We start from the raw sequence: 13,910 nt of genomic DNA on the forward strand, positions 1-13,910 counted from the left end.
TTTCAAACCTTTGACACCTATAGAAGGTCATCTATACAGAAGGAAGAGCAGCAAGTAGTGGTGCCAGGAAGCTCTGCAACTAGAGTAGATGGAATGACCCTGGTACAAATCAATGCAAGGTAATGGATGTAATTTTGTACAGATGACCACATCAATTTTGAGCATGACAACCAGGGAAGGAAGCTTGAGCAGAAGCACTGAAGTTATTTCTGACACTTATTAGGAAATGTCCATCAAAGCCTGTGAAAGATCAGTCAGAGGGGAACAGGCTCAATATAACCTACAGAGTATCACCACCTGGTCACAAACTGAAAGACGATGGAGAACATCCCTGTCGAAAGCTAACAACAAATCCAGTCTGATTGTTTTCCTACTTAATGAGTGGTAGAAAGCAGACCACAAGTCAAATTTGGGGGGAGGAGATATTTCTCACTACTGTTAATGAGAAGTGCTATAAAATCACACATGAGGGTTTCTTAATGCGGGCATATGAACACTTGCTAGACAAAGCATGTGCTCCTCATTCAGCAATTTTTTGCCTGAGGCTTGATTCAACTATGGATGCCATACTCCCACCATTTGTTGCATCCAAGCAGAAAAGACTGCACAGAAGCCACGCATCTGTCAATTGTGTCAATTCTCAAAGTGTTACAAAGTGTATACAGATCCTAAGATGTTTCATAAATAAAACATACCCTACACTGAAAAGCTCAAGACCACCATACTCCATTCCTCTCGTTAGCGTGGAAAATCAGTGGAGTACATAAATTAAGATCCTTGCTGACAGGATGCAGATGACATGACAGTACAATTACAATTTGCTTTCTAGTCTTCCTCTGAGTTGTTTGCAGGTGCCAGTGCAAACTTTATGCTGTGTGTGTGTGTGTGTGGGGGGGGGGGGGTTCAGAGATGCCTTCCCAAGTCACAATCAGAAAAAGCACCCCTGGTATGAATTCAGCAGGAACAGAAAGGTTGGGGAGGGGGTGTTGATACCATGACCTTGCAACCTCCTCTACAGTCATTTACAACAGGAGGTTTCAAACAGCAATGTTGGTTCTCTCTGGGAAGCTTGCCATCCACTTCAATAAAAACTAGATTGTGCTGCAAACTATCTTTACATAGGTTATTCAGATATGCCCTACAAAACCAAGAGACCATTTTAAAGAAGTTATATTTTTCGAACATCAGGTGTTGTTTTTTTTTACCACATCCTTACAAATTTCCTACAGGCTGCCACAAATCCTCTTTTCCATCTAAACCTACCATTTAAGTTATTACCCAATTGCACATTATAACCTTTGCGCCTCTAGTTGCCTTGCACAGTGCTCCACTCAAATACAGTCGCTAAAATTAATTGCCCTCTTCAGGCAGAGGCCCACAAAGTAATTTCCACATATTGAGAAGCCTCCTGGCGGTTGCAGCGACAAGCAATTCAAACAGCAATCAGTGACCTGCTGATGCTCCCTTTCAAACTCCTCTGGGGACCAAACTGCATGTTAAATAAATGTCATTTGGCAATGCAAGTTCATGTTTGCAAGAGTAAAATAGCAGCCACAAGAGGATCTGATCAGGATGGGGACCATGGTGCATAGGGAGGCAGTGATTAACCCTTTATCACCATGTCACAATCACAATGAAAATCATAATCTCTCAGAAGGGAAGTTGCTACTGGTGTCAAACTATGTGTTTAATGTAACATGTAGTTTGGCCTCCAGTGCCATTTCTTGCTCAGCCCTACTTCAGCAGGGCTTCTTGGACCAAGCCATGCTGAGAAGAACAAAGCAATGGTTACAATGTTCCTCATTGTTGCTCTGAGAAGCCTACCACAGTTGCAAATTATCACCTAGACTAGAGGTTTCTCACCCCAAGGAGCCTCATTCACATACTGTACTCCTGTATGAACCTGCCCTTAAGCAATGATGTCAGTTCCTTCTCATCCTCTACCTTTTCCTCCCACATCTGTATTTTCTGATCCCCAAAATGTGTTATACATACCTCTATTTTTATAATACAAAAATAATTTGAACTTTTTAGAGCTCTGATATTTCCACACAGAATACAAGTAATGTATTGAAATGAGATCAGAAGACACCCAGAAATCCAACAGCCCCAATGCTGACAGGGGTTTAGGAATACTCATTTAGACTAAGAAAGAAAGTCCCATGAAATTGAAGTGTGTACAGCAGGTTAGGCAAATAAGATTCCAAGAGACACTACAACAACAACAAAAAAGTTATAGTAAAGTTAAAGTTATCTGTCAGAAGTCAAAACGAGGTAAGGAAAAAAAGAACAGAGAAATAGCCATGAGCACACATATTTCTTCTATAACTTGTTCAGAAGCCCATTTATCCTAGCAGAGCAATGCTATACTTTCAAAGGTAATTCTGAACAGCATAGGACATGCCACAAGCCCTTGGATGCCTGTGGATCTTCATTCCAGCAAAGGGTGAGCATTGCACAGACAGCTGTCCTGGGAACCATAAACATTAACTGAAAAGAAACTGAGAGGTCTTGGTCTTCCACTCTTGATTGCTTTGAAGGTTGATTATCAAATGGAGCCAAACCAGAACCTCATGCTGTACTTTGAGGCGTTCATATAATTCAGGGTAGGCAGGAGTTGTGTGAAAGGCTGTGGTCATATGATGGATCGACACAAAGGTTACAGGTGTGTTTGTTCAATCCTGTTTTGATCTGGTTCTGAGGTTCAGGTACCCATGGCCAAGGTTGACCCTTGGGGCTCTGCAGTAATCTCTTCTTTAGGCAAACACCCACTAGTGTTACTGAAGTACCAGGCCTCACAACACCCTCACAAAATGGGGGTTCCATTTAAAAAAACAAATTCATCAGCTGGTGGTCCAGGCTGCAATGAATCACTTACTCCAGAGATAGGAGGGTGTGTGGGGGACAACGACACATGTGCACATGCGTGTGTGCATGAACATACATGCATGTCCTTCCTCCTGATTAAATAAGTAATTTCTCTTCCCTTCTTCCTCAGCTTATCGTCACTTTCAAAGTTAGATATTCTGATTCATATATGGAAGATAGCCCTAGAGTACTGGTTCCCAAACTGTGAGTTGTGGCTGCCCAGAGAACCACAGAAACCAGCTAGGGAAGTCGCAGAATCCTTGTGAAAAATCCACCACCCTATACAATGTACAGGCCTGCAGCTCTACAGGGGAGCCTTAGCCAACAGCCCAGCAGAGAAAGGAAGCTGCCAGACAAAGAAGTTTGAGAACCACTATCCTAGAGCAGGGGTGTCCAAAGTTTTTGGCAGGAGGACCACTTCATCTCTCTGACACTGTGTCGGGGGCTGGGGGAAAAAAGATTTACATTTAAAATTTGAATAAATTTACATGCGTTTACATAAATGAATATATTAAAGATGAACTTATATGAATGAATGAAGGTCTTGCAATAGCTCAAGGCCTATAAAAGGCCTTGCACAAAGCAAGACTGGCCTTTCCTTTGCTGCCGCTACTGCATCACAGACATGAAACAGCAAGCAGTGGAGGGAGCCCTCATTCCATAGCTCACGCGAGAGGTCAAACAGTCGCCCTCACTCTGAGAGCAGTTGCATCGGGCCAGTGCTGGCACCAACAAATCTCCGGAGGGCCAGAGGTTCATTGGAGACTGGGGACTCCCTAAGGGCCTCAATGAGAGGCCTCGAGGGCTGCAAGTGTCCCCAGGGCCAGGGTTTGGGCACCCTTGTCCTAGAGTAATAAGAACTGAAACCCCAGTTAAATGAATCTAGTGTTCTGGCAAACTCTGGTGCAAGGATGGGGTAGGAAAAGAGTCCGAAGTAAAAATCTACCCAAGGCTAAAAAAATAGAGGTGAGATAAAACCCCCTTGTTTTAGAAACAGATTTTGTGGCAGGCACTTCGGCAAGGCTGAAGAGGCCGCATCTGGCTGTGATCAGATCTCTGGTACCAGTTGCAAAGAACACACACAGAGAGATGGAGGGAAGGGGGAACTTCTACACCTCTGGGTGACTGAAGCACTGAGCAATGGATGGGGATAACAAGTGCCTCGGATGGTGGGGGGGGGGAAATGTTTGAAAGAAAGTTAGTAGCTGAGAGCCTATTATTTCCCCTTGACCTTTCCTTGATCTGGCTGAGAAGGGGAGCTTTGTGCCAATGTTGTGGCAAGGCTCAACGACTGCCGTTTTGGAATTTTGGCATATAATTTTAAAAGGCACCTAAACTCGTGTTAAAAAAAGAAAAGAAAGAAAAAAGGCAAAAACCAAAATAGCCACCAGTGTTTTAGAATAGAGTCTGGGCAGGGTTTTCTCTGCTGCCACCTGGAACCCATTTACTCCAGCAAAACGAAAGCCACTGTTGTGCTAGAAATCACATTCCAGGCCCCCAGCGTTAGCCTGACTTGATCCTCTGGGTGAAAACAGCAGCAGTTCAAAAGTGCAATGATGGTCCACTCTTGACTGGAGCAACGCCTCCTGTGATTAAGCACCAGGCAGATGTTAAATATTTCCACATTTGTACATAATAAACCAATTAGTCTCAATGGGCCACAGCATTCTTTGCCTTAAGTACTGAACCAAAGGTAAAAGGTTTACAAAAACATCCAAGCAGACCCAAGTGACTCAGGAACATTTTCAGGAGCCTTGAAAAGCACCCTCTCAGAATAGCTTGGAACAGCCAATGAAAATGTTTACTTATTCATTTACACGCTCCTGCTATCTTGCTCAACTGACTCAATTGCCCTCAGTGTCCTCATAACACAGCCAATCAGAGCTGACTCTGTAGCCCTGCAAGTTCATTCTGTTCACTGTATGATTACCAGCAGGCTGGAATCACCAATCTAGGAAGAAAAAAAAAAGCAGTATCTAGAAATTTAATGCTACAATGTCACTGGCAAAATAATGGCAGTTGAGCAAGATCAGAGAAAATATAAATTTACAAAAGTATCACAACATGCATAGTTTAAAATACTGTACAAAACTCAACAAGTAAGTAAGTTAAAAGTCATAAGTCAGTCAATTATAATCCATCAGTCAATAATAGCCAATTATCAGATCAGTGGTGTCACTAAGATTCGCGCCACCCGGTGCGGGAGGCCTGTGCATCAACCCATGTACTGGGCGGGGCAACACCCCAGGTGGGATTGGTGATGTACCATCGCCCCACCCCCACGGTTTTTCAGCTGTACCTTTTGTTATAACACAGATATTTCAATGTGGTTTGTTTCATTGCATTCTGCATGAAAGTACGCATTGATTGATATATAACATGATGGTATTATTCCTCCAAATTCTGATTTTAGTGATTTTGAAAACTTGTAGAGTCACACACACACACCCCGTGTCAATTTACTAACACCTTATTGCAGCAGTTCTCAAACTTTTAGCACTGGGACCCACTTTTTAGAATGACAATCTGTCCAGGACCCATTGGAAGTGATGTCATGGCCAGAAGTGACACCATCAAGCAAATTAAAATAATTATAAATAAATTAAAATAAAATAATTAAATAAGGGGGAGCCAGTCCTGTTCCACCAAGTGAATTTACTCTGAAGTAAATCCTATTGTGGTAAATGGGGCTTACTCTCAGGAAAGTGTGGGTAGGATTGCAGCCTGTGAGGCCAATCCTATCTATGTCTACTATGAGGTAAGTCCCATAGTGGTCAATGGAGCTTACTCTGTAGTCTGCCTGCAATAACCCCCCCCCACCCCCCCAAAAAAAGAATCCGTGAGATTTCCAGTCCTCTCCAGCGCCCAGTTTAAAGTTCTTCTATTTCAGGCATATAAGAATAAAGACCCACCTGGCTTTGCAAGTGCAAAATAGAAAACTTTCCCCTTACCATTCAAGCCTCTTTTTTGCTCTTTTTAGGGGGGGGCTGCCTTCTGGAGCAGCTCCATCGGATCAGGACCCTTCTGGTGTCCTCAGATCCTCCTTTGCCTGGCCTGACCACCAGCCAAGGCACGTCTGCCTACTCGCGAGTAAACACAACTGTGAGGTGGTTTTGCTTTCCATAGGGCTCCATAGACTGGGAGGGAGGCAGCTGGGAGGGAGAGTTTTTGGGGGCTGCACTCATTGGATGAGGACCATTCTGACATCCTTGGAGCCTCTCAGCCTGCCTCGACTAAGGCAAGTTCGCCTACTCGCAAGTAAACGCAGCCACGTGGCTTTGTTTCAGGCTCAGAATCGCAGCTGGGAGGGGGGAGCTTCTCAGGTGTTTTGGGGGGGCGGATTCATTGGATCGGGACCATTCTGGTGTTGTTGGATTCCTCTCAGCCTGCCCTTTCCGACAGACTATGGCAAGTACGCCTACTTGCAAATAAACGCACGATACGGCTCACTTTCCCTTTCCCTAGGGCTCCATGCATTTTTTCCTTCTGGCTTTTTGGCCATAACTTTTGAACGAAAGGAGCAATTTCAGTTCTGTTTTTGCACTGCACTCTGCTGGCCATTCCGCATCCAACGGTGTATGGCGTGACGCGGTATCTCCTAACCCCACGATGTTAGCGTGTCCTCCTCCAGGGTGCGTCACCCCCTAGCACATCACCTGGTGCAGCCTGCACCCCCGCACCCCCCCTACCGACACCAGTGTATCAGATACCATAACTAAATAATTGGGTGTGGAGTCACTTGCTCCTGGGTTTCAAGGTGCATTATAATTAAAGGCAAGGAATGCTAGACTGGATGGATCTTGGTAAAGTTCCACAGGGCACTAATTATGTTAAGGCAGAGTTTCTCAAACTGTGGGTTGGCACCCTCAAGGTGGGTTGAGGGTCAATTTCAGGTGGGTTGTATAGCACCTTGCTCAGCTGCCATTAAGAATACAGAGCTGAAAATACATTTGAGAACTGCTATGATAAGGGATCTTGAGCATGGCTGTTTGCTTAACACAATTCAAATGCCATGGCCTAACGAAGTTCATTGTACGATTACATCCTATTTTTGTGTTATAGCTGATAACACAAACTACTACTATAACACAAATCAGCTCCTTTTAGCTGATAAGAGTTCCTGAAAATGCACTCTGGTGTTGAAAACTTAAGCGTACACACACCTCTTCCTAGTGGACCACAGGGGGTTCTAGTAAAAAGGAAGCACAAAGAGTAGACCATAGAAGTTCTGAACTTCTGAACTTCTGAAGAGTAGACCATAGAAGTCTGAAGCCAGTCAAATCTAAGGCAATATATAAGTGCTACGGCTGCTACTCCTAAAAACAAAACCAAGACAGGCTAGATCAGACTCATAGGAAAACCAAGGAGCAGAGGTGTGAGTTTGTGATATTGCTACACAAAACTGTGCTGCTTTTAGGAGCAAGGAAAGGGGGCAGAATGTTCATTTTCAGTTGCAGGCCTACAAAAGATGCTGGAACCTGTGGATGCGTGCCCCCTGTAACCCTGGAAATTATTCATTTTTAAAGAACAAAATCAGGACAGAGTTTCCATCCATAACAACATTAAACCTTATTTGTGTATGGTGGTTTACAGACTCCAATCCTATAAACCGAGCCCTACCTACTTGACAGCTTCCTGCAAAGGCCCAAGAGGTACATGCGTGTTATTTTAGAAGGTTTCAGCTTTCCTTTTCCAAAAAAAACTATGTGGAGCAGGGTTGATTCAAGGTCACTGGAAAGAAGACTCTTTTACTAGACGTGGGAGAAGACGACCTGCATGAACACAAGGCTTATGTCCCTTGGTCCTGTATTTGCATTTTAGACCAACTTGGAAAAGCTGCAAGACCTAAAGTCATAGAAGTGCCAAGTGCCAGCATGGCAGGAAAGAAACAAACCTGGGCTCATATGTGCTAGTATGTAAGTGCGTGCCATCATGAAAATTTCATCATTTCAATCTCCTCTGTTTGCTTGCACTCTTGGGGCCAAATACCTACCACTGCTATCATTATGTATCTGCACCAGAGGCCTTCAGAGACATATTTTAGAAACCTAAATAATACAAGGTGTATCCATCATAAACAGTTAGAAGCATTCCACTTTTCTTAATCTAAAAATCAAGACAGCTTGCAGTTAACAAAGTTGTGCATATTTAATAAGCAAAGAAATATTCATTTACAGTCCTTTTTGTAAAAGAAGATATATGGTTTTAACGTTTAAAAAAAATTAACAGAACAGTCATCAAGAAGACTCTTTCCATGGCATCCAGAAGACTGTAAAGTAAACATGGAGCGTCAATGGAAAAGGAGGAGACAGGGACGCCTAGAAAGGCAGGGTACAACTTCCCAAATGGAAGACCCTTCTTATTCCCCTGCCAGTTTTAGACAGATGCTTCTCATAAGCACAAAACACACCAGCACGGGGTAGCATGATGTGCAAATGAGTCCACACCTGTCAAGAATGAGTCCACGGTTCTTGGGCTTTGGTGTCAAGGCACTGGCTAGCAAGAGACATGAATTTCATTCATCTTGTAGAGCTGGAGATTGGGTACTATGGAAGGCAAATAGATTTTTTCAGATAAGGTAATGAGAAAAGGCTGAACTAAAGTTTCAAAAGATAATCTCCATTTGGTGCTTGTCACACTAGTCAACATCTCTTCCACAGGACAGGCAGCGAGTACCCAATCTGCAAACACTTCAAAGTTGCATGCTGGATTTAGATAGCAAATGCTCCCAGCATTTGGTTTCTGAGAAAAGTGAGTTTCTCAAATCTTGTTCTCCAAGTTTCACAGTCTTCCTGCAGGGACTTCTCAAAATGCATCATCCCTTAAGGAAACCTTGGCTCATCTTGTCAAAAATTCCCTGTGCAGCAATGCTCTTAAGAAATAGCAAGCTAATAATACCCCAGTTGATCCATGTATTTGGCAGCCAGCTAATGTATTTGGCAAACCAGAACAAGACAACATAATGCAGCACGCTAAGATTGAAGAAGAATACAAACAGTCTTATGGGACACAGTGTGTTCCTTAGCATTTGATTACTGGCAGTTAAATGTGTGAACAGACTCCTCTGATAAGTATTGTAATTGTGGAGATCTGAGGCAACATGAAATTTCTCTCTATGGTTTTTGATAGAGATACCTGTGAACACACATAGTCAGTGCTGGCCCAAGGTCTCCTGGTGCCTGAGGTGGCACGCCAAATGCTGCCCCTCTTACTCAATAATATGCCAGCCTCTGTTTCTCCCGCAATCCAGCATTCTAGCTCAGCACTCCCGTTTCCTCCCCTCCACATTTTGCCTTCCCTCTCTGTCCCCTTCTTTCTTTTTCAACTTAGGGACTGGAAGAGCAATCAAAGAAAGCAGGACAGAGAAAAATGCCCTCCTACCAATCTGCTGCACCAGCCTTGCACATGCAATATCGTCAATTCACACAAGCAAGTCAGCAAGTGGCAAATACACATGTATGAAACAGTCCTCAGCTGGAAGGATAAGACTAACACGCAAAGTTTGGCAAAGGAATATACAAAGTAGTCTAAGCTTTTGAAAGTATTTGTGCCACCTTTTTATACACTTATTTAAGAACAACATTCATCTTCCAAGTGCACATTACCCCCTTGTAATGTGGTGATTGCACATTACAATCAAGGGCACTTGAGTGCCATCTGCTGGTATGAAGTAGAAAATGCAACTGTGTCTGAGCCAAAACATTCCAGTCTTACTATAAACCAGGGTTGTCCATACTTTTTGGCAGGAGGGCAACATCATCTCTCTGACACTGTTGGCAGCTGGGGAAAATTAATTTACATTTAAAATTTGAACAAATTTACATAAATGAATATACTAGAGATGGAACTTATATGAATGAATGAAGGTCTTGCAATAGCTCAAGGCCTATGAAAGACCTTGCGCAAAGCAAGGCTGGCCTCTCCTTTGCTGCTGCTTCAAAGACATGAAACAGCAAGCAGCAGAGAGAGCCCACAGCTCATGTGAGAGGTCAAACAGTCAGACTGAGAGTACTGAGAGTAGTCACATCAGGCCAGGGCAGGCTTCAGCAAGTCTCCAGAGGGCCAGAGGCTCATTGGAGACTAGGGGCTCCCCGCAGGCCAGATTGGGAGTCCCTGAGGGTCATAAATGGCCCCTGGAATGGGGTTTGGGCACCCCTAGTATAAATGGGGTTTGGGCAGCCCATTGCTTCTCTGTATATGGCCTGCCACTTGGCTAGTGTCACATTTGTAGACTGTGAGCCACATGGTCCAGAGCTGCTGTGTGGGGCACCCTATGCCAGAAGCAGCAATCCCTGGGAGGTTAACAGTGCTCATATATGTTCCATGCAACAAAACCATACTGCATGGCTCATGGTTCACAAACCACAATGAAGAGGTTTTCAGCAACTGCCATTGTGTTTCAATCAGGTCCGACTCAGTGCCTGAGGTCAGCTTGGATTCTGTACTCAGCTCAGTAATAAATATATATGAGAATGACCAATTCAAGCAAATTAACAAGGTACACTTTGAAAGTAAGCGCACTTCACCTTTGAAAGAGAACATGCTTTACCCACTTCTGCCAAGAACTGAGCCCAAAATTGAACTGCCAAGAATTGAACCAAGTTGCTTGTGCCTGAAAACTCTTCTGAACTGAAATATCAAAATGACCCCAGAGAATCTTCTGGCCTCTAGGCTCCATTGTTTATAGTCTCTGGCTGGAGCCGACTCCCTCCAGCTTCCTCTGAGAAGAACAGGATCCCTACCTCATTAAGGCTCTGGAGAAAAAATTATCTGAACATAAGACACATGGTATCCTAAAGAAGCAAGAATACTGACTACATGCTGGCAGCACATTAAGGGTTCTTGCTAAGGTGCATGCTCAACAAAATAAAAATTAATTATGCAGATGTGCTTAACAAGTATGATGCATAAAAGTGACACAATCTTGACTGTCTGGGCATAGAACTTTAATTTTTTTTTTAGCAAACATTGTGGAACATAAATCCCACAGTTTGTAAGGTTATGGGACCAGGGCCAAACTTCTCAACTACAACCACATACATTATGCAGAAGCCGCACACAGGCAGGTTAATCTGTCAGTCTCATTCCCCGCCCCCATGACTTGAATACTGAGATCAACAGATTGCCGTTGATCTGATCTACCAGACAGGCACCAACCTGCTCTTCTGGCCTTCTCTGTTTTGTACTCCTTAGCAGTCTCTTTTTACTAGGCCAACCATTAAGTACAGTTGAGTTTGCATTTTCACCTGAACAGCAGTGTGAATCATCAATATGCAGAACAGAGAGACTGCTAGAGTTGTGCAGAAGTGTATCCAATAAGCATACTGCCTTTACCACAAAAAGCATCAGACTCACCTGTCTATATGTGCAGATGATGATTTCCCTCAGGTGATAGTGCATGGGTGTCATCGTCTCACTCACGGTATCCAATGCCATGTCTACCTCCTTCTTCATCCGGTGTCCATCTGGCAGTATCTGGACCACTTTCATTACCACCTGACCGAAAACAGCAGTGACACAGTTCATCACAAAATCTTTCCACCTGGAACCACCACCACCACCACCACCTGATTTATACTGAGCAGCTGAAAATTTATCTGAGCAAAGGCAAACCTGTTTGGCTCTAAGAACCTTCTTTCAACAGAATGATCTCCTGCTTTTGTTTTACAGACATGCACAAGGAAGCAGTAAATAAGGGCTAGAAGTTCCAGGTCTTTAATACATCTGATCCTCAATACAGCCCCCACAACCCAGCAAACCTCCTAAAACAGTCTACAGTCCAATCCTATTGGCCATTTACACTGGCATAAACAGCTTTATGGCTGTCACAAGTGCGACAGCACCTGTGCAAGCTGTTTGACTGCCAATGCAAGCAGTGAGCAGTCAGATCCACAGGAAGATGGACACTGGATGCCCAGAGCAGGTAATACAAGTATCAGGAGGAAGGGGGGTGAGTGTAGAATGGAGCAGGGCATGGGTAGAATGGGGAGATGAGGCAGGAAAGTGGGTGGATCGGGCCTAGGAAGGTGGTGGGTTCAGAAGCAGTGACGCCCGCCAAATCCTAACCCTCTTCCCAGGCCTGATTCACCTTCACAGGTCAATGCAGACTTGCACCAACTATAGAGTCCAACATGCCAAAATTCCTCCAAAGGTTCCAGTGGAAGCCACATTGGTGCTGCTGCATTGCCACGCGAGAAGTTAGGATTGAGTTGCAGGGTTCACACCTCACACTTCAGTTACTGAAGCCATTCATTTCTGATCACTTATGCTACATGAGTAGGAGGCGCACTGCAAGCAACCACAAGCCACTGTGGCCTCCTAATATTTGCAGCTATAATCTTTGTTTTGTAGTCCTACAGGATGCATGTATTTCACCTTTTCTCCATGTTATATGATGTAACCCTTACCTCAAGGTTGCATTGCAGTTGCATTAGTTGCATAGGATTGGACTGTTAGTTTATTTGCAGAGGATAAGGTTTCCTAAACGTGATTCCAGCCAATATTGCTTTTAAGAATATTCAAGTAACAGGACAGAGCAGCTTTTTTCAAACTCTCTAGGAGAGCTTGCACTGCTGTAAGTCCTTGCGGGGGGTAGGCAGCAGGGGTGGGGGGAAAACAGCGACACGATCCTCAGGATCGCACTGCTCAGGAGGGCTGCAGGGAGTGGGATGCACTCACCAGTCCCTGCAGCAGTCTGTTGGGGGTGCGGGGAGCCCTGCGCAAGTGTCTGCAGGGCTCCCCAGCTCGTCAGAAGTGAAAGTAGAGTGATCGCGCTCCACTTCTGATTTTGCAGAGGCGGAGTGTGTTCGCTCCACTTTCACTTCTAACGAGCTGGGGAGCCCTGCAGACACTTGCGCAGGGCTCCCCACACCCCCGACAGGGTGCTGCAGGGATTGGTGAGTGCATCCCACTCCCTGCAGCCCTCCTGAGCGGCGCGATCCTGGGGATCGTGTCGCTGCCTCCTCCCTGCCCCCGCCCCTTAAGGGGAAAGAGGCCAGGGCCTTCAGGCTGGGGTGTCAATCTGAAAACCATTGGGATAGAACAAGAAAAATACTGCTGTGGAAATACTACTACTTACCTCAAACTCCCCTTTGGTGTACTTGGCATCAGGTACGCTCACAATCTCATCCTCAATTATCTCAGGAATTCCCTGCAGCAATGAGAGGTCTCTTACATTGGATTCCTGAGCTGTGCAAGAAGCGCATCTGATTTGGTGCATTTACAACCCACTGACTTCCTCAATCACATGAAGGAAGAGGCAGTCAGATAATTATTGTATAGAACAGACTCTTTAGGTACCAAATAAAGACTGGGCTTTTTCAGAGAGTATGTGCACTTCAGAATACACCCAACAACTTCCTGCATCTGCACAGTGCAGGGGGACGACAACTGATAACAGTGGTCATGGGACAAGTGCGACAGCACCTGTGCAAGCTGTTTGACCACCAATGCAAACAGTGAGCAGTCAGATCCACAGGAAGATGGACACTGGATGCCCAGAGCAGGTAATGCAAGTATCAGGGGGAAGTGGGGTGGGTGTAGAATGGAGCAGGGGGTGGGTAGAATGGGGAGATGAGGTTTTCCTTTCAGGAAAACCTATCTGACAGTTTCTCATTGAGGAGCTCCTGCTAAATTTCCAAGGAAGTCCAAGCTTTTCTGGAACAGTTTGAAAACCACTGCTTTAGTTGAAAGCAGTTTAAAACGCTTATACGTATTAAAACCATAAGCCACCATAAAGAGAGGAAAAAAACAAAAAAAATCAAACACAAAACCCAATTTACCACTTTAAAACTAGATGGTTTCAAAAGAGAAAAAGAAGAAAAGGAAAATCCAAAGCAACAGAAGCCAAAAGAGAGGAAAAAACTTTAATTACTGAAACTCACTAAAAGCAGAGACTTTGGGTCAGAACCCAACCCTAAAGGGCGGTGAAACAGGAAGGTTTCACAGATCTCTCTAAATGCAGGAAGGAAGATGTGTGGACATGGCTCTGGAGTCCATTCCATAGAACTCCAAAATAGTTATACCTCTGCAACCACCCTCAG

The 13,910-nt window shown here is 44.5% G+C and overlaps 1 protein-coding gene across 2 annotated transcripts in view; it reads right to left on the reverse strand.

The window, feature by feature from the left end:
* Positions 1 to 13,910, reverse strand: part of PALD1 (phosphatase domain containing paladin 1) — a 130,782-nt gene that overhangs the window by 45,502 nt on the left and 71,370 nt on the right. For both annotated transcript variants that reach the window (XM_066622259.1, XM_066622260.1), the window contains exons 17-18: positions 12,947 to 13,018; positions 11,224 to 11,364 (exon numbers count right to left, since the gene is read on the reverse strand). In XM_066622259.1, the coding sequence (XP_066478356.1) occupies positions 11,224 to 11,364; positions 12,947 to 13,018 (213 nt within the window). The remainder of the gene's footprint in view (positions 1 to 11,223; positions 11,365 to 12,946; positions 13,019 to 13,910) is intronic.

Source organism: Tiliqua scincoides, chromosome 3 (genome assembly GCF_035046505.1).
Source record: "Tiliqua scincoides isolate rTilSci1 chromosome 3, rTilSci1.hap2, whole genome shotgun sequence".
Lineage (NCBI taxonomy): Eukaryota > Metazoa > Chordata > Lepidosauria > Squamata > Scincidae > Tiliqua > Tiliqua scincoides.